Raw genomic sequence first — 27,205 nt, 5'->3', positions numbered from 1 at the left:
CACAGTTCTCATAGGTTTTTCTTTTTTTTTTTTTTTTACAGCAAAATACAGCAAAAGCAGGACACCTGGGGTAGAATTTCCAAAGCCACCTACATCCCATTTTCAGAAGTGTCTTAGGCAGTTCAGAGCTTAAGTTCCTTTGAAAACAAATCAGTGGGGTTTAGGACCCTAAATACCTGAGTCACTTCTCAAAATGGGACTTAAGACTTCTGAAAATTTGACCTCTGATTTTAAAAGATAATCTCAAAATTATCTGAAAATGGACCAGAATTTCTAGGGTCAACCCTGGGAGAAGAAGCTCTTGCAGAAAGAGAGCCCCCGCTGTGGAAAGAAAACCCAATAATAAGAACAGGAGGATCTTTATATGTGCTTTTCATTAAAGTACAAAATGAACACAGTCATATAATACTCATTACAAATGATCTAGAAAATACTCGAGAGTTACAGTACTTTTTGGAAACAATATTTTTAGAGGGAGCTGCCGCTGCCAAGGTCCATGATTAACTCCTTCCATAAAGGTGTCCTCCCCAATCCCAGTAACAAGGGGTAGAATCTGTGGGTTTATGAGCTTCTTAATAATGACAAGCCTATCACAACCCTCTGGGAAGATAGACCAGGCCTCCTGTTGATCTCCCAGGATCTAAACAGATTCTGAAGGATCTTCTGGATTTGTGGATGGGCCCTGGCAGCTCATGCTATGGAGAGGCACAGGACAATCAGGGAGGAATTCCCCAGGGCTGACAGATTTGGGGACTATAAATCTTGTCAGTATCCCCTTATGTGTCAAATTAATTGTATGAGAAGATGTTAGCTGCCCATGCTTTACGCCAATCTAATAGAACTAAATCAAAACACATCCATCCATCACATTGTACAGTACATGACATTTTGTGATAAAAAACTCCCTCCAGAAATCTTATAGTATCTTCTTTCCACATGTACCTACTTATAAGTAAAGCAGTGAGCAGCTGTGACAACCCACTCTTTGGTAAGAGCTGCTCCTCCACAGATGTGCTCAGCTGAAATCTGTATGCTGACCTGCCAAGGCCATGAGAAGGGAACAGCTTCCTCACCACCCATTATCCTACTGAAGAGAAACCTGGGCTGATTTGAAGGCACTCCACAGATGTCATCTGTTAATATGGAACATAAAGGGTTTATATACTCAAGGAAAGTTCAGTTTTCAGTGGGGGAAAGAGTTTACATTTGCTTGACTGCATTTACTGTGAGGGTAGCCTACCTCAGCAACCTTTTTCCTAACCCTAAACCTCCCCCACTGCAATGCATCAAAATGTGTAGGGACACCACTACCAAGAGAAGATGCTTGTTGCAGAAAAAGAGCCTATTCATAAGAGTAAGATCATCTACAGTACAATGAATAAGCCTTAGGTCTGTAGTATATTGCGGACTCACCCCACTCTATAAACCTTTAGGGGTGAAAAGACAATTTCTAAAAGTACAGGCATGATTCTCCAGTGCCTGGTGTTATCACTTACACTAGTACAAAGTGAGTTTTTGCAAAATGTTACCAAATCAAAATAGTAGCATTTTAAACCCACATTTTACTGGTGTAAGTGAGTGCACAAGGTGCAGGCACCAGACAGACAATCAGGGCCTACTACTCTAAAGCCAACTCTTCATTCTTTACACCTTTATTTCTTTAGCTCTTCTCAACTGGAGCATCTTGGAGCAACTCAAGGTACAATCATAAGCCCTCCTCCCCACGCAAATTGTACCACATTCCCACTGAAGAAGGTGTATCACAGGCTGCCTTACCTGGAATTTCTGTGGTGGTATCTAGACCCTCAGGAGGTGCTGTTTCATTGTTAGAATCTGATATATTTAAATCTAGCAAGTGAAAATAGCATATTAGTGTATCTCAAATGAAGTTACTCTTGGTTTTGTCACAGAGGCAAACTAGTAATTTCTTGTGATTTTAGTAATCTATCTACAGGGGAACAACATCTGATGATGGAAATCTTCAGTTACATTTTACCAGGAGACTTACCCAGAGCAAAACCAGGTGAAATACCAAGATTCGCTGCAGAGCCCCCTGCTGCCCCCAAGGCAGAGCAGGCTGCCACGTATACACTATGTTTCAATTCTTTTACCTGCTACATGAATGAAGGAGAATGTGGCTTGGAATCCCCCAAAGGTCTCGGTTTCATCTGAATGAAAGATGATCAGCATCATGCTAGAGGTGCTCAAAACAGGCGCTGGGACAGCAAATCCACAAGACCTAGCTAAAGACAGACCCAAGATTTACAAATGATTATATATAACTATTATGTCTTTTACTGGCAACAAAAGAAAAGGGGAAGGTGGAAAGGAGAAGCACACTTTTTCCAAGACACAGACATGATTGGAAAGAAACCTAGTTTTGTATATGTTAGAATGAGTTCTCATGGAACTCAGCAACAATATTTCAATCCAAATTCCAAACTTCCCAAAAATTCAAGGCGTTTGGATCCAGGACTTTGGTCCATAAATATAGAAGCCATTTGCAAAATTCAATTTTGCGTTTAGGTTTTCAGATCCCCTCCCATGTCTCAGGATAATTAGATCTGGTCCATGTCTAACCTCAGCTGTCTAGATGAGGATTTGTGGAGCATTCATTCATAGATTTATATCTGCCAGTTCTGTTGTGGGTATTTGTGTCCTTTTCATCATGTTTCACAACTGTGGGAGGAATACATTGGAGATTTGGCTTTCCTTGCATCATCCAAGCATCCCACTGTCATTAACTGACCAAGTTATTACAAAAAATGATTACAGTTTGTAGTTTACAAATGGTACCGCACCGTTCGATGTTCCCTTTTCTCTCACCTTCTCATCTCAAAAAAGCTACTGTTACCTTCCAAAGACACAAAACTGCTCCCAACAGCACAACTACATTCTCCAGCGGCTTTCAGATTCCTCCAAACAAAGCCAATTTCAGTCAGTAAAGAGTAATCAAAGCCTACAGGTGAATTCAGCCTTGCTACGCTGCCGCAAAGGGGCTGAAAGTAACCATAGGACTCCTCTGGAAAATATCCCCAGTGCAGGAATCCCACTCCACCCAATCTCCTGCATGGGCTGGAGTGGCAAGGCATTGGCCATGGCAGTCCTGTACTCCTGCACAAGCCTATAGGAACCATTGCTGGAAGTGCAAGTTAAGGCAGTCCTGACGGCTTCCTTAGACCACCAAGGGCCCAACTGGTCCCAGCAGTCTCTGAATAAAGGGAGGCACAAGCTACCTCCCCTGTGTCTTTGCTCCAACACTAGCACCAGCACAGGGATGAATTGGGCCTATTATGTATTCCAAGCCCTTGACAAACGATAGAACAAGTCCTTAGGCCCAATTCTCCTCTAACTTATTGGTACACTGCCATAAACCTGGGGCAATTCTAGTGAAGTTAATGAGAGTTACACCAATGTTCAACGGGATAGTGAAGAAGAACAAGTCCCTGAAAAGCAAACTGAACTCAGGTCACCTGAGGTGTTTTGTATAATCAGTGTGTCAAACACCAGTGGTGCAAAACACGTATCTGGCAGTATTTCCTAAGCACTGCATTTAGGATACAATTTAAATACCCAAGATTTTAATGATGTAGATATGTTTCTCTATTTAAGTAAATGGATAGTAGATATAGTCCTCTGAAAAGGATCAGTGGTGAAAAATGTCAGTGTGTACTGTACTGAGAATACTATTCATTTCAGCATCTAGTGGCAGTAAAGGGGAATTGCTCTTTTTTGATTTGTTACTTTACTTTACAGGCTGTCAAGATTTTACTTGCTAAATTATAGTGTTTGGAGATACAAAATGAGAACAGAAGAAGCCAGGTCTGAATCAACGACCTGTTTTGAAAACCAAAAAACAAACCTATTTCTTCCTCTCTTGTCACATCCTCATACACTGTTACAGAGTCATAGGAGCAGTCTTCATTTTCCTCTATTTCAAAATACTCATATGTAAGCTTAAAAAGAAAAAGGAAAGAATTAGATTATAGAGCTAGTATTAAGAGATGGGAAGACCTATTACAGATCTTTAATACCCTAGGTCATGCTCCTCTAAGGACAGGATACAGTCCCCTGATAGGTTTCAGAGTAGCAGCCGTGTTAGTCTGTATCCGCAAAAAGAAAAGGAGGACTTGTGGCACCTTAGAGACGAACCAATTTATTTGAGCATAAGCTTTCGTGAGCTACAGCTCACTTCATCGGATGCATTCCAATGAAGTGAGCTGCAGCTCACAAAAGCTTATGCTCAAATAAATTGGTTCATCTCTAAGGTGCCACAAGTCCCCTGATAGAAGAAGGTGTATGCAATATTAAACTGACTCTTTGTTTTGTCTTCAACAAAAGGCTAATAGGAGGAAAATCATTATGTTTATAGCTAATGAGAGAAATATAATTTTAATTTACACTAGCAATGAACCAAAACACCCAGTTCAAACATCCCCAAAACTTTGGAGAAATTGGAGTTTAGACCTAGATCCAGATCCACGATTTGCAACTAGTGCCAGCGGGCCAAGCCAAAAGCCCAAGTCTAAATGATTCCAAACTTTGTTACAGTTCTAACAGATCTGAAATATGAGAATACAGCTGTTTTTCGGATTGAATGTAACAGGCATGCACTGGACCCAGCAGCACTACACAAGAATTGAAGGTGCTAACTAAAGTAAGCGTTTGTTGCCAACACTTAGTATACGACTTATTTCTTTCCAAAAGAAATTATCTGCACAGAATGAAAGGTGTAAGCCCTTCCTGCACTGTACCTTGATTACATGGTTCTCTGGAGCATGAATAATCCAGTGACAGTCTGCCAGATTGTTGTAGGGCTCAGGATAGTTCATACTTTGTATCACTCCTCCTTCAAAGAGGACAGCTAAGGACCCACAGCCAGAATCTAGAAACACACAGGGAAAAAAAAAAATCAAAGGGAAGCAAGTGTTTTCCTATTCATTGTCCATCCATTAAATTAAAATCCAGAACAGCTCCCAAGCAGTGCTCTCACAGGTGAAATACAGAAAAAGAAAGGGAGAATGATTTGGCCCATTACTGTGATCCATGCACAGAGGGGACCCTCTCCCCTCAGATCATCCCCCTCCCACATGGGAGAGAGAGCCAGCCCACTGCAGTAACATACTTCTCCCAAACCTGCAGAGAGCACTCTGCAGGTACTGGGATCTGTGTAGAGCCACAGCAGAAGGAGTGTGACAAGAAAAGGCCAGGGAGCTGCACTTTGCCTCCCCGTATACCCTTCGGAGATCAGGTTGGAAAGGTAACATGGCCAGTGCTTCCTCCAGATGGCAATCTCCTTTAAGAGGAGTGCTGGGGGCAGTTGCCACACAGTTGTAGAAGCCTTTAAAAAGGAATCACTCTGCCAAGGAATGAAGCAAACAGAGTCACAGAGACACAAGGCCTCTCTCTGCTTGATCAGGGGATCTTCCAGATTTGGAGGCTGGCCCTGGGACCTGTTCCATGGGGAAAACAAACCCCACCCAAAAACATTTCCTCCTACTTAGCAGTCTCCCTTGGACTCCCTCCTAGAAGGAGTGATTGGACCCAGGATCCTCTGTAGCATCTTTCGCCTGAGGATCTCTGCCACTTTACAAACATTAATTAATTAAATAAGCCTTAGAACACCCCTGTGTTGTAGGGAACAGGATGTGATCCCACTTGGTTGGTGGGGAGGAAATTACCGGGGGGGGAGGGACTCTCACTGAGACCATCTCTCTCCTGATTCCTCATAGCAATAGGGTTTTTCAGGACAGCCCCGATAGTCCCATTTGCAGTTAGTTCCCTTGTCCTCTCCATCCCATCATCTGCTTAGAAAGAGCACTCACACACCTTCATCCTTTATGCTAATGCTTTTTCAGCCTCAAACCAAGCCTCAGACTGAACTTAATCAAGATCCATCCCCACTTTCTCAGGCCATGTGCCTGACAGTGCAACTACATAGGCCTCAGAACAGCTAACTTCAAGAATACATTGGATTTTATACAACGAATTGACAGGGAGGATATAATACAGCACTAACACTTACCAGGAAGAGCATCTGGTGAAAGAGCTCTGTACACCATTGAAAATCCAGTTCCAGAAGCCTTGTTATCAGAGACAAATTTCAGCTTTATACCATTGGAGCTTAGCAAAATGGGTAGTGGAGAGTCAACCCCACAGAATCTCCCTGCAAATTACATATTTATTATTAGAGAACAATCATCTTTAAAAAACCATAGTAAAGTTGGTTGAGAAAATGTATGCATATCAAAAATAATAAAACCTCAGCTACAGTATTTGGCCATTAAAAAAAATCAAAAGTACAAATATAACTAGAATTCTTACAGTCCCTCAGTTTGCGCTTTTCAAAAGTCCAAAAGCTTTTACAGCTGAAAAAGCCCAAAAGCTAAAAACTAACATCCTCTGTGCTGGCCCATTATCATTTCACTGAACCTTCAGTTCCTCCTCCAAACACTTTTCCCCAATAAATTGTAATAAGTGGGTAATACCACTCACTCCTGCATGAGTTGTCAGCAGGCTTTCAACCAAGGCCCTTTTTTACCAAAACACAAGCCTCTACCACTTGAAGTTAAAGGGTAACTCCATTAGGTAGCGGAAATAGTAAACTGCTAGCATCTAGTGGCCAAGCTCCTAGAGGGACACATGACATGTAACTTGCAAGCATGAGTTCAGTGTGATCAGTGACAACACATACACAGCCTGAAAGCAGTGGATCCAGTTTCTATTATAACTTTAAACAACATTGAAGGACTTTATGAAAATATTTCACAGAATCACTGAAAAGCAACTCACCAACAAGTCTGTCATCTTTTGAATACACTGACAAAGAATCATAGTCACAGAACATGTCTGACTCCACGTCAAAGTGGGAGAAATTAAGTAGTATATGCATTCCTTCTGGGACCAGCAGAGTCCACACACACAACCTGCAACGACACAAACTGGATGAGTTCTTGTTTGCAATCAAACAACAAACTACAGCTGCAAGGTCATTGCATGTAGCTTCTGAAAAAGGAATGCTTGCATCTACTCACTGGTTGTTTTGATAGAAATGTTTGGGACTTTCGGGGAAACGTAATTCACCTTCATTGCTGGGGAGTTTACCATCCTGGATGCTACATGATGCTGCATTGTGGGGGTTTGAAATGAAACAAAAAATTAGGTTTGACATACAGTCATCTGCTACCCCCAAAAGCTCATCTAGCATGGAAGGAGGATTACGAGATTACTGTTTTAAAATTTCTCAGATACATTTTTGTCACAAGATTAGATTTGTATTGCGTCTCCCTCCTGCTTACCCCCTTTATTCACATGTAGGGGAACAGACAGCAAAGTTTTAATGCACAGTGAGGCCCAGGAAAAAAAAAAGCTATCTAAATCCCTTTACGTTTGTACGATAAGAGCATTAGTGCAACATTTTTATCATAAGGACTGTCAAACAATTAAAAAATAATTGCAATTAATCACAAGATTAAAAAATAGTCATGATTAATCACAGTTTTAATTGCACTGTTAAACAATAGAATTTTAAAATGTATTTAAATATTTTGGATGTTCTTATACATTTTCAAATATATTGATTTCAACTACAACACAGAATACAAAGTTTACAGTCTTCATTTTATATTGTGATTAAATATTTGCAGTGTAAAAACACAAAAAACTTTTTCAATTCACCTCATACATGTACTGTAGAGCAATCTCTTTATTGTGCAAATGCAACTTACAAATGTAGAGTTATTATTTTCTCTTTCGTTCTTTTTTACATAACTGCACTCAAAAACAGAACAATGTAAAACTTAAGATCCTACAAGTGGAAGCATGAAGGGGTATACGAATGTTTAGCGTATCTGGCACGTAAATGCCTTGCAATGCCGGCTACAATAGTGCCATGCTAATACCCGCTTTCAATTTCAGGTGACACTGAAAATAAGAAGAAGGCAGCATTATCTCCCATAAACGTAAACAAACTTGTTTGTCTTAGTGATTGGCTGAACAAGAAGTAGGACTGAGTGGACTTGTAGGAGGTGAATTGAAAAAAATACTATTTCTTTAATCTTTTTTACAGTGCAAATATTTATAATAAAAAATAATATGCAGTGAGCTCTGTACACTTTGTATTCTCTCTTGTAATTGAAATCAATATATTTGAAAATGTAGTAAAAACAAACTATTTATAATAAATTTAAATTGGTATTCTATTATTGTTTAACAGTGTGATTAAAACTGATTAATAGTGACTATATTTTTTAATCTAGTTAATTTGTTTTGCATTAATCGCATGCATTAACTGTGATTGACAGCCCTATAAATAAACCTACTTGTTTACTGAAGAGTTGAGTACAACTACATAGTGGAAAGGAAGAATGCAAACCACAAACTCTATTTTTTTACATATAACACTTCAAAATATGCCCACTCAGTTTCTGGTTCTCATGTACTATTTGAGTTTTCATTCCTACAATGCAGAGGAATATTTAACTATTTTTAAAAATATCTGTTTACAAGTAATGCAAATAAAAATGAATGAAAACATTTATTTTTATATTAGGTGCTCTAAAGGATTTTTTTTCAAATCCCACTTCCCTTTCTGAGGTCAACCATATTTAAGCACACTCTTAGGTGCTTTTCTGAGTAGGGACAGACTTAAGCATGAACTTAAACTTTAAATACATATTTTGCTGAATCAGGGTTTAATTGTTTACAAGATCAGACCATAAATATGTATTTTCCCCCCATCATAGCTAATGTAACAATAGAGTTTTTATATCATTTGCCATAATATCTCTAACACAGGTAGAAGTTTAAAGTACTCACCTGTAGAACTTTTCATTTTCAAATCTAGTTTGGGGGAGGAAAAAAAGGAATTTTAGAGAAGCACATTCAGTCTCATGACAAATCTTCTATACACTTTGCCTTTATCAAAATGAATAAATTTGTAAAAACTATAGTGAATTTTAATCAAACTTCTTTTTTAAATCAGAAATTACTAACTCTGGACCAGACTGTCACCTTTAGGGCTTCTGGAATAAGATAGGGTGTGAATTTTAAGCAAAATAGGTATTCCAGAATAACTCCATATGTGGACACACTTATTTTGAAATAACAGCACTTTTATCAGTTTAGTTTAATCTATTTTGGAAGTGGATTAAGCTAGTTCAGAAAAAGGCACTCATTCTGGAATAAGAAAGTGTGTCCCCCACATGGAGTTATTCTGGAATACCTATTTTATTTATATTTATTATTAATAAAATAGCTATTCCAGAATAACTCATATGCAGACAAATCCTTAATCAAGTAGAGTAGCATCCTACTCTGAGTAGTCCCATTGAGCTGAATGTGATTACTTGTGGAGTAAGGTACTATTTAGCAGATTAAGGGTGGCAGAATCTGGCTGGTAGTGTCATACAAATGACATTCTGGGCCTGATGCTCAGTTGTACTATCAGACCCCTTGTACTGATCTGACATTGTGAAGGGGCTCTAAGGTGGGTGCAAATGGAATTTATGATATTTTATGGGTTGTTTCTAAAGCACTCCTTTTTATGTCGAGCTAGGTTATTTCCAAATAATTTAAGCAGAATAACCTAAATAAGTAATAAAGAAGAAGAATATATGAATAGGGCTGATAAAAAAATTTCCACTCAAACCTTTTCTTGATGGAAAATTAGAATTTCAATTAAATGAAAATTTGCATGGAAAGCAGGTGCTTTCCTGAAGACATTTCAGTTTTTCACTGGAAAACATAACCCTGAAAACAAAATGTTTGGTTTTTTATTTGATTTCAATTTTTTTTTATATTTCAGTTTTTCAATCAAAAGTTGAAACTTTCAGTGACATTTTCACATTTTCACTAAAAACTTTTTTTTGTTTAAATTCTGTGGGGAAAAAAAAAAACGTTTTCCAGCCAGTATATGTGACTCTCAGCTAATGTATATTTATCTCCACTTATACTCCCACAACCCTTGATTTCATTTAAAGAAAATAGCCCAAATTTGAAGAAAATATTAGCTCAACTTATAACTGCTCTGAGTAAAATTCACCCTTGTGTAGAGTGACAGCACAAAGCCTATGCACCATTTAAGTCATCAGCTCCATTAATTTAGAAGTGGTGAATAATCCTCATGCTGACCCTCTGTGCACAGTGAGGGAAAGTGTGAAAGGTGGAGAACTCATGAAAGTATGGATTTCTCCATACAGTTACAACGCCTGACCAAGCACAGCTCACTCAAGGAAAGCTACCAGTGACTTCAAGAAGTGCAGGTTTGGGCCCAAGAGATCACAAATATTCTGCTATAAACTAATGAAAAGGATGTAAATGAATGAAAGTTCCATTTTAACACACCAACTGAATCCAATCCTTGAAACTCAATGATTGTCCAGGGAGAAGACAAAATAAAATAAAATGATAATAAAATAGTCACCATTTGCAACAGTTCTAAACAATGACCTTTCTATTCCTATGAAGGATCAGCAATCGGAGTGCTGTCCAGCTAGACACATAATGAAATCCATAATCGTTATTTGCTATGAAGCAAAGCTTAAAAAAAGAAAAAAAAAATGGAGCCATGAAGAACACACCAGGAAATCTTTACTCCTACATATTACTAATGTATTTGTGGAGGTTTTATTACCAGTATTGACGTTTTCTTGAATCCAGGAGAGCACCTTACGAAGATCTGTGAAAACCCCTGGCGATCCTCTCTGATCATACTTTTTCCTCATGTTATCATTCCAGCTTCGAGCACATCCCATACCCCAGGAGGTCACCCCAGCTAGAGTCCAGGCACCATGCTTACGCCTACACAAAAGAGGGCCTCCAGAATCACCCTATAATAAAGGTAACCCATCTTAATATAAAGCATGTATGTGACTAAGCAAGTATGAGCTCCCACTGGATGATTCCAGAAAAATCCAGCTGTATTTTGTACAGGAGTAATCCCCCTGCTATTTTAGGGCATGTCCCTTTAAGACAACCAAGGAAATCAGACTGTGCCTCCACAGCTGGGCTTGCTGTATTTAGTCAGGATCATTGTGAGGGTGAGAGGGAGGAAAAAACAGACAACCATGTTCCCTGCCTCCAAGATGCATGTCCACATTTTTAGTGCAAGAGTGGGATGAGTTATGGTCTTAGCACAGGACTGAAACGAGGAACTCGAATTCTAGTTCTGGTTCTGACACTGATTCCCTCTGTGGCCAGGAGTGTCTCATTTAACTTCCAAGCCTCAGTTTTTCCTTCTTGATAATCAGAGCACCACTTTGTTACTTACCTCCCTGGGGTATGATGAGACTTCATTAGTTAATGTTGATGAAGTGTTCTGAATATGAGAAGTTCCAAGTGTTATTGCACTGGGACATGTTCCAAAAGGCTAACCTGAAAGGTTTTCCAAACCCTAAGTAATTTCAAGGAACCCATACACAAGGGATGTGAGAATAAAATGGAGTGAAGTCGTGAATGGATTATACTGGCCATCCTTGAAGAGTTAAAATATCAAATGGATTACACTGCCGATCATTGTATTATAGCATACGTCTATTCACTCAAAACACAGACACACACAAATGTGAGCTGCAGCAAGGTCTGCAAGGCTATCTGTTCCACCAACCTGGCATGCATCCTTTCCTCCATCTGGAAATCCGGCACACATTAAAGTGTCTCCTCGGATTGGATTCCGTAAGGTTGACAAAGCTCTAGAACATTCCTTGTTGTCTAGGATTGGCAAGTCGACTTCATGCAAGACCTGAGGGAGGATTCCATCTAAAATAGAAGATTAAAGAAAAAATAAGGAAACGAGTTTGCTCGACATACTGAAAGTTCAGTGGATAATGATATGGGGTTTTTTGGCGAAGTTTCATCGTCTAAATGTTGTATTTTGAGAAACAGCCATTGGGTATATGACTGTGTGAAGTTTTATGTGGGTGTATAATATTTCAATTCAAATATTGATCTTTGGCTGCATAAAATTTCAACTGTCTTGATCTGAAAATGTAGGCCCCTATCCTGTAGTGACGTGTGCAGGCACTGGGATCTGCCCATGCAGAGGCCATTGCAGGATAGGAGCCTTAGAAAACAGGTTTTCATTAAAAAGAGACCACTTTTAAAACAAAAATCAGCTCGTTCTCTCCCACCCCCCAAAGTCCTGTTTTCATGCAAAATATCCCCCCAGACATTTTCACCCTATGAAATGGGATCATTTTTGTAACTATGAAATACAACTCCTGATTTCAAGATTTTCATATGATGTTCAGATTATATACCACAGATGTATTTTAAGTTTGTTATAAAACACTTATTAATACATATAGAAAGAATTTCAGTTCACCTTTAAAGAAAAAACAAAACTATTCCACCCTCGGACAGTTGAACTAAAAGAAAAAGTTAAAATGTTCAAAATAAAATACTTGGATATGTGGTAGGACTTGAGTTTATACCTCCTGCTTCCACAACCTCCTTTGGCAAACTACTTCAGAGTTCTGTAATACATTCAGGGTGAAATTTACTCTTGTGCACAGTGCAAAGGGACCACACAGAGCCATTGTACCACTTAAGCTCTGTTTTGAAGTTCCAATTCTGATTCTTAGCTGCTGTTTTCTTCCTGGCCCACCTGTGGCTAGATGCCTAAATTGTCTGTGTTCTGACTTTCAGATACAAGCTGACCCAACATAATATGTTACAAAACTGAAGAGTCAGAAAAATGTGGAAGGCTTTGCATTAGAATCCCAGTTAAAAGAACTCTCTCTCTCTCTCTCTCTCTCGCAGAGTTTACACCATTCGTCTGGTCTGTAGATTTGATGCTGCTGCACAAACTGCTAAGCACCTAAATAAGAAAAAAATAAAATAAAGGAGCTTATAAGCCATACTAAGAAAATTAAAAAGTTATTTCAGTGGCTTACTCTCTTTTAGACGGCCCCAACCACAAGTGGTACAAACATCTCCCGGATCAAACTTTTCATCCACATCAGGAAGGCAGGCTGGCAAAACTGATGAACCTACCATGAATATACATGGAATTTCTTGTTAAACATTTGAAAGAAGAGCTTAAGAACATAAGCTTTGTTTTACTTCTCAACTAAATCTTTAAATAAAATAGCACTGTAGTTTATTGTGACATCAATCAGAGGGTTAATCTGAAAAAGACACCTGTTACAAGCTGCTGGAAACTCATTCATGCCCTCAGAGTATGATAACCAATGCCTGTTTTCAAAGCACCTCTGAGGAGGTTACCTTCTTTCCTGGTGCTTTATTGGATGAATGTATTCTTTTAACCTGAGAATTCGTTGGTTCATTGTGTTGCCATTTGTTAGCTTGACAGAATGGAAGACCAGATTAAGTCATAGGTATTACAGACCTTAGATACTCAAATTATCTTTCTATAAAAGAATCTAAATTTTCCTATTAAAAAAATAATCTGGTCCTCATGCTTGCAAAGGAAACCATGCAAATGTGAACCAAGTATAAACAACACAGTGATGCGTGCCTGAGTCTGCAGAGAACCTGAAACAATAGATCTGAGAGAGATAACTGGCTCATGCATCTCAATGTGGTATTAACAGCAAGGTACACTACTCCAGGAGACATCCCTGTGTAAGAGGAGAGAGTGCAGTGGGCCCAGCTCGCCCACCCTGACTGCTGGAGTAAGTACTGAAAGAATGAATGCAAGCTGCTGTCCCTGTCTGTTTCCTACTCCCAAATGGAGGTGGGTCCATGCTGTCACTATAAAGAGAACTCCATGTCCTTCCTCTGCTTCTATGGGAAGGAGAGGGGAACTCCAGTCACCTCTACCAAAAGTGGGTGGTGGGGTGATGACACAGTAGCAGGGCCATAGAAACGGCCCATGTCATGTTATGTTATGTCTAGGGCCATAGGTGCTGGAACTAGGGGTGCTACTGCACCCCCTGGCTTGACATGGTTTCTATTGTATACAGGGTTTACAGTTTGGTTCAATGGCTCTCAGCACACACACCCCTATACAATTGTTCCAGCACCACTGACTAGGGCCCTGAGTTGCCTTAATCTGGCCCAGCTGGAACATACTGGGAGTGCCACTCTGTGGATGCATGAACATAATTTCTTTTCAACACAAGCATTTCAGTTAAATACTTAGGGCCAAATTCTAACAGCTGTACTCCCAATGAGTAATACCCTATTCTTCAAGGTTCTGCTCCATGTGAATAAGTCTATTCACCTCAGTTATTTTTCTGACTTGCCTCCAGACCTTTAATTACTCTCTCTCAAAAACACAAAGGCCATGCACACTGATGTATTCTTAATTTTTCCATCTCCATTATGCTGTAGATTTTATTATGGTACAATTGTTTTTTCTATGAAGAAATGTATTTAAAATGAGAATAAAAATATTTCTCCTTAGGAGTTATGCTTTAACAACAATGTTTAACAGGGAGGTCTGTGAGCTTAATGTTTATAATTACAAATAACTGTATAGCATTGTGGCCTTACTAAAGTTGAAAGCACCATCCAGCTTCACAAGGGCAATGTCATAATTCATTGGTCTTTTGGGGTTGAAATTTGGGTGTTTAATGATGGCTTTAACTGGTAGTGTCTGCTCTCCTTCCTCCATGAGACTTAAATCATGTTCTCCAGCAGTGATGTTCAGGTAATCGCGTAAGTGTCTGTAGGGTAGAAAGTTAACGTTTAAAGAGCAAAAGTAGAAAAAGGGGACAATGAAAAATATAGGCATTCTTAGATATGTCTGTACTGCAATCAGAGGTGTGTTGGCAGCATGTGCAGACACCTCCAGGCTAGCTTTACTTTAGGTAACAGTAAATCTAGCAGTAAAGCATGGACTTCAGCATAGGCTAGCTGTCTAAGTAAACACCCAGCATCCTGAATGGGCTTGTACAGCCCACACTGAGGCCCATGCTGTTGCAGATTAACTGCTGTTGGTATTGAAGATAGTTGGATTAAAGCTAGCTCAGGGATGTCTACACATGCTGCAGTCACACCTCCAACTGCAGTGTAGACATCCCCTCAGTCTTTTTAACATACAATTTTGATAAGGACTGCCATTATGTAGCACTTCCCATCCACAGATCTTAAAGCACTTTACAAACATTAATAGATTATCCTCACAACACCCACGTGAAGTAAGCAAAGATGGGGAAACTGAGGTACATAGTAGTGACTTGCTCAAGCAAAACAGCAAGTCAGTGGCAGACCCAGGAACTTCCTTATTTCTAGCCCTGTGCTCTCAACGTTAGATCATGATGTTTTTTCAGATGGGAAAACTAAGGCACAGAGAAACTAACCTGTGACTTCCCCAAGATCATCCTCTGAGTCAGTGGCAGAATCAGGACTAGAACCCAGATCAAAAAATTCCCAGTCCTGTATCCTAACAGTAAGGGTGAAATTCACCACTATGCAGAGAAAAGCACTGCTTACACACCATTTAGCTCCCATTTGGACCCTATTGTGAGGGTATAAGTGCCATTAAGTGGTATATCATCCCTGTGCTGGCTCTCCCCATAAAAGTGAATTCCATCCTAGGTCTCAATGAAATTAGCAATGCATTACAATAATTACACAAAACTACTGCATACATAGATTAGACACTTCAGTAGTTAGGAAGTGCTGGTTTTCCAGAGAGAAACTCAGTTTTGATCTCCTTATGCTGGGATTTACAAAGGCACCTAAAGGAATTAGGTGCAAACTTCCCACAGAATTGGCATCTAACTCCCTTAGATGCCTCTGAAAATCCCAGCCTAATTCGTTAAAATTATTCACAGGTAGTAACCAGACAAGGCATTTTCCTATTAACATTCAAAACTGAACCCGTCCCTTTGATGAATCTGCTCAGTGATATGAGTCATTCCTAATTTTTAAAAAGTAACTGTTCTACATTGATAAGCATCGTTAGCCTTCTGATTTCTCCGTGAAAGTGCTGATTCATAAGGCCAAGGGACAGAAACTGGGGTTAATTCAGCTCCCGCCTCTCCCCTCAGTTCCCTGGTGTGGGATCTTTAATTACTATGTGTGACCCAGGGACCCCTTGATGCCAACTGGCAGAGGACACGGAGTATATACAGTTTTACAGGGATCCCTTGATTCGGATAGATTCATAATAGTTCACCAAAAGGTAGTATGTAAGGTCTCTACAGAGAACCAGTAGCTCATAATCATCATTGTGACATGTATGGATAGATAATTAAGAAGTTATGTATCTATACCTAAAATGATGTTCTTAAGGTTCCTGTCAGGCAGCAGGTAACAGACATTTATATCTCTGTCTGGCCATTTGGGTAGTGTGTATTGTATGCCTCACAATGTATGCCTATTTGGATACTGAGCTAAGGGCTAAGTAAGGCTGTGTCTACACTGCCAGTTTCAGGGCTAAAACTTTAGTCGTTCAGAGGTGTGAAAAAACACCCCATAGTGACAAAAGTTTTACCACTGAAAAGCACCGGTATAGACAGCGCTTCATCGCTGGGAACACAGTTCCCAGCAATAAAGCTACCACCCCTCATTCAGGGTGGTTATTTTTATCATCGCCAGGAGAGCTGTGTGTGACTACACTGCCCACGTCACAGCGCTGCCGCAGCCACACTGTAATGTGGGCAGTGTAAACATACCCTAAAACTGCAAAAAATCGACAAGAGAGGAAATCTACAGGATGAAACAAACAGCAGAGAAATTCCCTATTTATGAATAAAAGACAAAGAATTGTGCTGGTATATCTTGGAATACAAAGGAACACACTAGGTCTGTCACCTAGCGGGCAAGCTGACAGCGTGCTTGTCTCAGAGAAGGCCACAGTCAAGCCAGGCTGTAAAGTGCTGCAAGGATTTTGGGTGCGCAATACTCTACATTAAAGACGTGATTATATGTAGGCTCTAGAATGTGTAACCATTTGTTGCCAATACTTCTCTTCGGTACTACTCGAATCTCTGTGCTTTGTTAAATAAACCTTATCCTTGATTTCACAATACACATATCTAAGTGCTCTGTGTTAGGTGGAGTGGTAATCTGAGGAGGAACTGGTAAGCAGGGGCATGCTGCTTCTTTGGAAGCAGTGAATCTGTGAATACTGCAAGTATGCGGTCAGTGAACCAGAGGCTGGACACTCCAGAGAGATGCTTGGTGGCTCAAGCGTTGGAGTGTGCCAGTCGCTAATCTACAGAGTGACAATGGAGCCTGCAAGGCTTAAAGAAGAGAAAGTGCTTGTGTTGCCCATGGAAATGGGGAACTGACCTACAAAAGGCATAGACAAGGCTTCCTCATGCTAAGGGCAGGTTGTAGCGAGGAGCCTCATAACCCTGGGTTCCCCCAAGATGTGTTATATCAGAGGAGGTTAGGTCAGGGGTATCAATCATTGCTAATTGCAAAGAGAATCTCCAGCAGCAGTGCACTCCCCGGTGCTATAATGGGACCCAGTTTGTACTCAGAGGTAAGAGTGCCACCTATTGAGTCTCTAGCTCTCTTCCATTAGCACCCTGGATTTTACTGGACATCTTTCATCCCACAAGATTCCAGTTTTTGTTAAGGTTTGTTTCTTTTGAAGAGCCTGATCCTGCATTTCAAAATTCTTGGTTATTTTACTGGAAGTTTGTGGCATGCAATGAGGCAGGATTGAGCCCTTAGTGTCTTGCATTATGCCGCTTCGAAGTAACCTTTACAGAAGTATTACGCTCCATTGGTATTGCTGGATGTACATTCCCATCCCCGAACAACATAGCTGCTCCTTACTATACTTTGGGTCTATTTTCCTCCTTTAAATGGCTTGTGAACGTTTATGAGTTCTTTTCCATCCCCCCACGCGCCCAATAAAAATTCAATTTGCAACCAGTATTTTTCAGATGGAAAGGTTATTGGGGTCTGTAAACAATTCCCACAGACAAATGCCATAGCGCAAGCACTTTTACTAGCAATACACTTTTCTTCACTTGCAGCCCTGTAGTAAAATTCCTCATCCATACCTGTCTAAAACACAGTGAGCTGCCGTGACCACCCACTGAGCAGAAACAATGGTGCCTCCACAGAAATGCCTTTGCCATCGTTTCAAGGAAACCTGCATCATAAAGAATGCCTGTCATGTAAAAATCTGTACATCTGATTTGATCTAGGAAAGAGAGCATTCTCAAAGCCTTCACCACATTACAGTTAACACTGATTAAGAAAATTCAACACCACTTCTTGGGATTCGGGCGGGGTTTGGTGTCCTCAGCTCTTAGAGCTCCCATTGAGCCCCAATAAGTGTTTAGTTTTATCGCCAAAAAATTTTGTGACATGAGTACAAATTATATTTCACAAAGGCAAAAAGATGGGCATATTCAGCACACTGGAGAGGGGAGTTGGTTGTTTAGACTCTATACATTACAATTCAGACAGGTTGCCAGAAGCCTTCACAGCTGTTCGGTGTCCTATGTGAAATTAGTTTGCGGTCTCAGACCACCAAACAGTACAAGGCACCACCCTCTTCCCAATCACTACATTCTCTGGAGGTTTGTGATGGTTCTTTTATTTTCCAAACAAGCTCACCCATCCCTATTTATAACAGGCCAGCTACAGACTCCCTTTAAGACCCAATAATAAACATAACAAAAGTTTATAGGAACTTGGAGAGTGTGGAAATTATTCCTGCCTTCTGTCTGCTTCACTGCTCTTGCTAAAAGCAGCATGGAACTCAACAATAGAGCACCAGATGTGCCAATGAGCACAAAGTACCCCTGCCTTTCTGCTTTTGTTACATCTATGAAAAGTTGGGCCTTTGTTTCCAAAGTGGCACAGGATAAAACTGCATTCCCTTGCGCTAACCTGCCACGGATGTGAGCCTTGTTTCACCTGGTTCCCACCAACAATGCGAGTGAGGAGGTTGAAATTATTCCATGGCTTCATTTCATGTGGCTTGTGTCCACACCTAGAATCTGAAGGGTATCAAAATCAAATCAATCAAATCAAAGAAAAGAAAGAAAATGAGCTTGTGTGTATCATTCTGTTCTTGACTCTAGCATCAAAGATTTCAACACCAACAAGCATGCAGACATTCAGGGGTAGAATCAAGTAGGAGACATATAAGGGCCCAATCCTGTAGTCCTCTCATACAATCAACTCCCATTGAACACTCATTAATGTGCTTGGTCTCTATAGGATCAGGAATAATTCTGTGTTTCCTCATTGCCTTTTTATTCTGGATCTAAAATGCTGCAGCTGCACCACTGTAGCGCTTCAGTGAAGTCACCACCTATGCCAACAGGAGAGGCTTTCCTGTCAACGTAGGTAATCCACCTCTCCTAGAAGCGGTAGCTAGGTTGACGGGAGAATTCTCCTGTCAACCTAGCGCTGTCTACACCAGGAGTTAGGTCGGTTTAACTGCATCACTCAGGGGTGCAGATTTTTCACACCCCTGAGCGACGTAAGTCTACTCACTTCAGGTCCTAGTGTAGACCAGGACACAGGTTCTCCATTTTTTGTGCCTGCACTGGGTACATCAGAAACAAACTTAAGCTTTCAAGGTGATAAAAGCTGCTCCAGCGCCACTTTTCTCCAGCCCTGCTTTGAAGCACTCACAAATCCAGGGAACAGTTTTGTTACATTTTAATATGTCCTGGGATGCTGATACTGTGAGATGTCTGTTTGTTCTGCTCTGTGTTTCTGAGTAGTGTCATCAGATTCCTTCATTTTGGGAGGGGAGGGCAGATCTGTATTTTTTTCTTACACTATGAAGCCATTTTTAGGCTTTCCCATCTTTTCCTCCAATAGCTGCATTCCCTGTTTTTCAGATTGTAAGCATTTTATGCAGTCATTCATGGTAGAGGGAAGATGGGGACCCATTTTTACACCCCGCGAGACAAAGTGAACCCATCTTCAAGCCCGATCCTGCAATCAGTTTCACACTGGTGGACTACTTCACCAGAGCCTTATTGACTTCAGTGGGACTCTGCCGAAATGCAGGAGTGCAGCTCAGGCTGCAGGACTAGAGCCTCAGTATTTGTCTTGTACTCTTGAATTCACCACCAGCAAAGTGCACTTTATTGGCTAATTAATGGAGGGAAGCAGTGGAGCAAAAGTCTGACAGAATTGGTTTAACCTGCAATTGGTGTCATAGCTTATAGAATCATAGAAACGTGGGGCTGGAAGGGACCCCGAGAAGTCATCTAGTTCAGCCCCGCTGTGCTGAGGCAGGACTATGTAAACCTAGTCCATCCCTGACAGGTGTGTGCCCCCTCATGTAAAACCAGCTCTATCTCTAAGTACTTCATGCAGCAGACCAGTGACTCACCCATTGCTATATGTTCTGAGATCTGAAGGCAATCACTAATGTAGAGAACCTGTATCAGACCAGCAAAGAGCAACTGTTTACATGCTACAGGAGCTCTCCATTTGGGTGTCCTCATGTTTTATTTTTACTAATATGACTTTTTTCTGCCATGAACAAATATTAAGAGGCAAACAAGGAAAAATATATATAGGAACACTTAAAACCCCTTTAATCTGAAATTCCCTTTTATATAAATGTTGGGAATGAATTGCTGTTCCACTAACTCCGTCAATTATTGGACCATGCATTTAGCCAAACTCGTTTGCATCCCTTAAAACATTTTGGACAAATGGGGTTGACCTACCCACTACATAGGCTTTGATAATCAGCAACTTATGGGTGGACTTTTCAAAAGCATTCAGCACTGGCCTAAATACCTCTGCTACCCAGCTTGCTCTCTGAGACAGATATATTTATATTTTTTTAAGTGTGTCTGTGTGTGTACACAGAAAAACACTTACAGCAATAATACTGAGTTTATAGAGGTTTTTTTGCAAAGCTAAACTCAATCTTTCCAATTTCAGCAACTACTTGCAATCTGTATTAATGAAAAGGGCACTGTCGTTTTGATGCATTTTCCAAACCCAGCATATTACCCATAATTCCCATTTTTGCTTTTCTATTTGAAACTGTGTGAAAATTTTCAGTGAAGTCAAAAGTCTCCAAAGCATTTAACAGACCATGTATATAGGGTTCTCTCACCTATCTCTGCAATGCAGCTACCTGTGTGGCAGAATGCTGCAGCAATAAAATGTGCCATTATTTAGTATACCAAGAGTAGCTGGCAGTGTTTGTAATAAAATGTTCCAGGGACACTTTTGACTTAAATGTCCGTGAAAACATTCAAATAAAAAAAACAGTGGAACTATGGGTAATTTGCTGAAATTTAATTTACCCTTTTGCACAAGTGAAGTTGAGATCACAAAAAAATACAATTGGCCTGATTCTGATCTCATAGATTTACTGCATTGGAGTGTCTCTGGATTCTCAGACTGTAATTGAAATCAGATCCCACTGACCACATGCATATTTTTGCGTTATTCAATAAGAGACTGATGGAAATCCACAACACGACTCTTAACACTTCTAATAATGATTGCCATATTCCTAAACCAAATAGCAATTAAAAAATCATGAGGTATGATTAAATTGGACACAGTTGTGAAAACAATCCAGATTAGTCATTATATTTCTACCCAGTGGCTGGAGAGACATTTCCAACAGTGGTTTGTGTCTTGACACCCATATAAAAAGTGAAACAAATAATCTACACAAATGAAATCATTAGGAATATTCAGGATTTTTTTTTTCCAAAATGGGTCCAAATGGAGTACACTCTGGGATTTTAAAATACAAGACAATTTAAAAGAGGAGCTAGTCCAAGTCATTTCATTTCAACTGAAGTAAAGACTTTGGGTTGGTAACATACAATTGGCACAGAAATAACTACATCAGTTTTAATCCACAACTTTTGTTATTTTGGGGCAAACCTGCAAAGATCTTATTTTGATTTAGTTTAGCTTGTTAAAGGAAGAATTAAGCTAAATTGAAAAACCTTTTATTCTCAAGTGTCCACTCACAAACATGCAATAACATAACAAAAGGAGTGAATTAAACCTCATACTGTAGACCAGCGGTTTTCAAACTTTTTGAGCTGAGCCCCCCCATCCCCCTTTGAGTTACAATTTTTGGTTGCGCTCCCCCGCAACCATACAAAAAGAGATTAGTCACGGGGGGTGGAGGTGGCACTCCCTCTCCGAGCCCTGCCACGCCGAGCTGAAGCCTGAGCTAAAGCCCAAGCCACCTGGCGTTGCCGCTCGCCACCCCAATGTTCCTCTGTGCCCCTTTAGGGGGGGCGCACCCAACAGTTTGAAAACTCTGCAGTGGACAGACATGACCTAGGGTCAGATTCTCAACTGGTATAAATTAGTGTAACTCCTTTACTTCAATGGAGCTACATTGTTTTACACCATCTGAGAATCTGGGCTTTTGCCTTTAGAAAATGATTAAATCTTGATCCTACCTTTTTGTAGACGCAGTGGCACGGAGTTTCCTTCTCTAAGACAAACTATCCCAAGCATGAATAAAAGCAGGTCGCCTAGGGCTACTGGCATTTTGAGGCTGTAAGTGACCAAGTAAAGATGGGAAGAGTTTTTATAGGGGGAAAGAAGAAAATAACGCTGTGGGAGACCAGCAATTGACTAATTAAAGTGGAGGTTACTCATTAATCCAGCCATAAAGCGTTTACTGGGCACAACTAAATTTTCCAAATTTAACCAAGCATGATACCTTTTATAAACCTAAAGTTACTGAGGTCTTTGTTGCTAAATATTTTCTGAAGTCTCACAGAAAAAATAAACAGCCAATTCAAGACAAATGGCAGAACTGTAAATTACTGCATGCTCCCCTAGGTGATATCTAGCTAATACAGTAAACATATAATAGCATCACACCAGAGAAAACCAATTGGTTGTAATTCTAGGTCAATACAGTTTTCACAGTTCTCGTTGCTGGTGTATGTGATGTTTACTTACTGTATTTTACATGTTAGCCAACACAGCAGATCTGAGAAATGTATTGACAGTGTGTCCAAGCTGTACAAGACACAAAATAAAGACTGTCCCTGACTCAAAGAACTTATGTGTAAAATTTTCAAAAGTGCAGAATCAAAGTCTCATTTTCAAAAGGGACATAAGCAACTAAGGCCCAATTTTTAAAGGTATTCCGGTGTTGTTCAACTCAGCGCTGCAAGGTATAATTGACATAGATGACAAGGTCCCATTTTCAAAAGTGACCTTGACACTTAGGGGAGAGAGAAGGTGGGTGAGATAACATGGCTACAGCCCCGCAAAACAAACTTGACACTTAAGAGTCTCTTTGAAAGTCAATGGGACTTAGGATCCTAATTCTTGAAGTACTTTTGACTCACAATGACACTCAAATTCCTAAATAGAAAAAAGAAAAGGAGTACTTGTGGCACCTTAGAGACTAACCAGTTTATTTGAGTATGAGCTTTCGTGAGCTACAGCTCACTTCATCGGATGCATAGCATATCGTGGAAACTGCAGAAGACATTATATACACACAGAGACCATGAAACAAAACTTCCTCCCACCCCACTGTCCTGCTGCTAACAGCTTATCTAAAGTGATCATCAAGTGATCATCAAGGAAGGCCATTTCCAGCACAAATCAAGGTTTTCTCACTCTTCCCCCCCCCCCCCCACACACACACAGACACACATACAAACTCACTCTCCTGCTGGTAATAGCCCATCCCTCTTTGAAACCTCTCTTTATAAAGAGAGGTTTCAAAGAGGGATGGGCTATTACCAGCAGGAGAGTGAGTTTGTATGTGTGTCTGTGTGGGGGGGGGGAAAGAGTGAGAAAACCTTGATTTGTGCTGGAAATGGCCTTCCTTGATGATCACTTGATGATCACTTTAGATAAGCTGTTAGCAGCAGGACAGTGGGGTGGGAGGAAGTTTTGTTTCATGGTCTCTGTGTGTATATAATGTCTTCTGCAGTTTCCACGATATGCTATGCATCCGATGAAGTGAGCTGTAGCTCACGAAAGCTCATGCTCAAATAAACTGGTTAGTCTCTAAGGTGCCACAAGTACTCCTTTTCTTTTTTCTTTTTACGAATACAGACTAACACGGCTGTTACTCTGAAACCTGTCTAAATTCCTAAATGTTGGTCTCATTTTCAAAAGTGACTTCAGTACTTAGAAGCCTAAGTCCCACTGATTTTCAAGGAGACTCCTAAGTGCCAAGGTCAATTTTGAATATAGGACTTAGGCATTGAAACACTTGCAATGCTGAGTGAAGCAACACCTAAATACCCTTAAAAACCTGGGCCTTTGGACCTGAAGTCTCACAGGAACCTAAGTCTCATTGTGAGTCGAAGTGTCTAAGTCATTCTTGAAAATGGGACTTAGGCTCCTAAATCATTTTGCTGCTTTTCAAAATTTTATATTAAGGAGCCTAAACAAGGCAGACAGAGTAGACAGATTGCACTGGGAAACCTAGAAAAGAGAATGCATCTCCATTTATTCTTTTTTTTTTTTTTTTTTTGCTCATTAAATTAGTAGGCAACTATAGTGTGGTTTGAAATATTTGGAATAAAATAACAGATTTGACCAAAATATCAGCATAGCAAAAGTGAATTCGTATGAAATACATAAGGGCCAAAATTAGGTATCATCACAGTTGGTGTTATCACTGAAAAAGATAAATACTACTAGGAAATCTGGAAGACACAAATAAAGCTACAAGTCTTATCTAAACTGGGGAAAGAGTATACTCTTACAATGGTCGCTAACAGATTGTAAAATCTTATTGCAGTCAGGGCAAGTTGTTGTTTTACCTCAATTTAGCTCGTCAACGTAAATTCTAGGCTCCCTCAGCTGTCATGTTGTAAAAGGCACCATTTTCCCTACTGTAGCCATACCCACAAAAACCAAAAGGCAATAGCACCCTTTCCTGCATAGGGTGTACATTAAAGTCTGAGACAAGATATGGGATGAACAATATGTATGTATTTCTATATATCTATCTAAAATCTTGAGCAAATTCAGAGAGTCCACCGAAATACATATATCCACACAGGCTCTAAAAAATTACATAACTCCACACTGCAAACAGATAATGTGCCAATTTTTACAAGAAACAAAAAGGACATTTCATTACTAAGAGTATGATTACCATTTTCATAGGGGCACATATTTTCTTTCATTCATTCATGCTCTGAAAAAAAATAATTCCCCAGTGATCACATAAATGTGATTTTGCCTGTTAGCCTCTAAATCGCTTCTGAACATATTCTCATGTGAAGTGCACATGCCACTTTCTAATCAGCCATTAATTTCACAGTAGCACACTCCAAACTCCACCGCTTCAGCATTGACCACTTGATCCATTATTCTGTTATAGGTTCTTGCCATTCGCTTCCTTTCATCAGTCGCAGGGTGATAGGAGATGACACCCTGTTCTGAATGCCTGATTTTCAATCAATCAAACTCAACTGTATATAGATCTTATCCTAGAAACACCCTTAAGCAGCTGCTCTTCTATCTTCTGCTGAAAAAACACCACTGTTCCCTTGCTGGTCCTGAGGGCTGTCTTTTTCTGACTGCTCGTACCTGCTTTGCGAAGTAAAGAATAAAATCAACTGCATATAATGAAGAGGTCACTGATTAGTCTATCACAGTGACATCTTTCAGGATCACAAAGTCTAACAGCTACGGTGTAACTACTTATTTTTCCATATGTCACTGAGCCTGGCATATCCATTTCTCATCGGTAATATGACAAAGTATTCACACAGTGTCACTTACAATAAGAATAAGCAGTCAGCTTGTTTGGAATTTAGAATACAGAGAGGAAACACTTACTGTGCAGTGACCTAGGAGGTCCAAGGGGAAAGGAACAGAACAGCATGTACTATACACTCTGTCTCTTGTCTCCGACAACAAAAGAGGAGCATAGGCTCTCGCCTTCTCTAACTGCTCTTTGTTCTCTTCCTCCACTGCCTATTTGTCTTTGCCCTGCTGCACGCTGGATAAGATGCAATAGCAGCTCCAGACAAAGGCACTGATAATCCCATCCTCATTCTCCATTGCTTGGCTGCTGTCGCTCCCATACCTTGCAACCTTGGCAATCAGCACCACAAGTCTCATTCCATACAGACTAGACATGGGCCAGAACAGAAACCTTGAATTTGATCATCTTCTTCTAGGTGTTCAGAATCCAAACCCAGATCTAGATCTGTATTTTGCAAATGGTCACTATCTTTATAATAGGTCAAACCAAACCCCTGAACCCAAAAGCCCAGGAACTTTGGGATGTTTGAAATCCAGGTCTGGGTCCATAGTTTAACAGCTTAAGCCCATCTCTAATCCCAGTATTGCAGTGCTGGCCAATGCCTGACTGTCCGTCCTGTCACTTTTCTAGCTGCATATTTCATTTTCAGGTATTATAAACAACTTTGGATTCCGTTGTACTTCAAATGGACCAGGGCCTTCCTTCCTCCCTCTCAGATTATCACACAAAGAACACACTTACCAGCAAGAACACGCAAAGAAGGTGGAAAATCCCTATCTTTAGAACTGAATCTTATTCAGTGGAAGTCTAAACACTTTTTTAGTATTACAAAATTTGAAACAACTCTGGTTGTTTTGCAGAAGAACAACAAAATACTCCAAACTTTCATTACATAGCCGCTAAAGTCAAGCGGCAATGGGCAATTGTCTTTATTTGATCACTGCTTGAGCAAGCGGTTGTTTGTTTCAGTGGCATAAAGATTTGGAGCAGCAGAAAGATCAGAGGCTGTGATTTGCCTCCCATTTTATCCCACTAACAGAAAAGGACACTGGGTATGGCGTTCGCTTCACTTCCTATCCAAACACAAATGATTAGGTGGTGAGTATGCTCACCCTTTGGTCTTACTGCCACAGGACAAAACACAAAACAAAGACACCCCAAGCCGTTAATTTGCCATCAGTTCCAATGCTGGAGGGTATTTAGGCTGCTAGATGTCTCATGGGAAAGACACTTAAATGAGCAAAACAATGAGTTAAAGCTTTTAAAAGGTCACCTAGTCACACTTGTTAAATTGCTCATGAGAGATCATTGGCAAGAATTGCAAGTTTTAATGGAGAGACAAAATTAACAATTTAATATAGTCTATACAACATATGGCTTCATGGCTTGAAAGGAGGTGGGGTTTTTTGTTTTTGTTTTTGGTTTGTTTTTTTTTTTTTTTTTTTTTTGAGAGCACTGGGAGAGCTCTCTCCCAGCACTCTGCCGCGACTACATAAGCCATGTTAAAGTGTTGCCGCAGCAGCGCTTTAACGTTGCCAGTGTAGACTAGCCCTGAGTTACTCCTGATTTGCACCTGTATAATTTAGAGGGGACTCAAGTTTGTCCAAAAGA

General features: G+C 40.2%; 1 protein-coding gene across 1 annotated transcript in view; it reads right to left on the bottom strand.

The window, feature by feature from the left end:
• Positions 1–26,095, bottom strand: part of OVCH2 (ovochymase 2) — a 31,860-nt gene extending 5,765 nt beyond the window's left edge. The window contains exons 1-17 of the mRNA XM_074956955.1: positions 25,666–26,095; positions 22,296–22,393; positions 18,769–18,878; positions 17,931–18,022; positions 14,458–14,630; positions 12,894–12,989; positions 11,606–11,757; positions 10,634–10,829; positions 8,818–8,841; positions 7,035–7,125; positions 6,793–6,926; positions 6,026–6,166; positions 4,755–4,885; positions 3,863–3,956; positions 2,112–2,243; positions 1,777–1,848; positions 947–1,133 (exon numbers count right to left, since the gene is read on the bottom strand). Of these exons, the coding sequence (XP_074813056.1) occupies positions 947–1,133; positions 1,777–1,848; positions 2,112–2,243; positions 3,863–3,956; positions 4,755–4,885; positions 6,026–6,166; positions 6,793–6,926; positions 7,035–7,125; positions 8,818–8,841; positions 10,634–10,829; positions 11,606–11,757; positions 12,894–12,989; positions 14,458–14,630; positions 17,931–18,022; positions 18,769–18,878; positions 22,296–22,386 (1,916 nt within the window). The 5' untranslated portion in view covers positions 22,387–22,393; positions 25,666–26,095. The remainder of the gene's footprint in view (positions 1–946; positions 1,134–1,776; positions 1,849–2,111; positions 2,244–3,862; positions 3,957–4,754; positions 4,886–6,025; positions 6,167–6,792; positions 6,927–7,034; positions 7,126–8,817; positions 8,842–10,633; positions 10,830–11,605; positions 11,758–12,893; positions 12,990–14,457; positions 14,631–17,930; positions 18,023–18,768; positions 18,879–22,295; positions 22,394–25,665) is intronic.
• Between the last annotated feature and the right edge of the window lie 1,110 nt (positions 26,096–27,205).

The sequence above is a fragment of the Natator depressus genome, chromosome 6 (genome assembly GCF_965152275.1).
Source record: "Natator depressus isolate rNatDep1 chromosome 6, rNatDep2.hap1, whole genome shotgun sequence".
Classification (NCBI taxonomy): domain Eukaryota; kingdom Metazoa; phylum Chordata; order Testudines; family Cheloniidae; genus Natator; species Natator depressus.
This window is presented reverse-complemented; position numbering and strand designations above follow the sequence as displayed.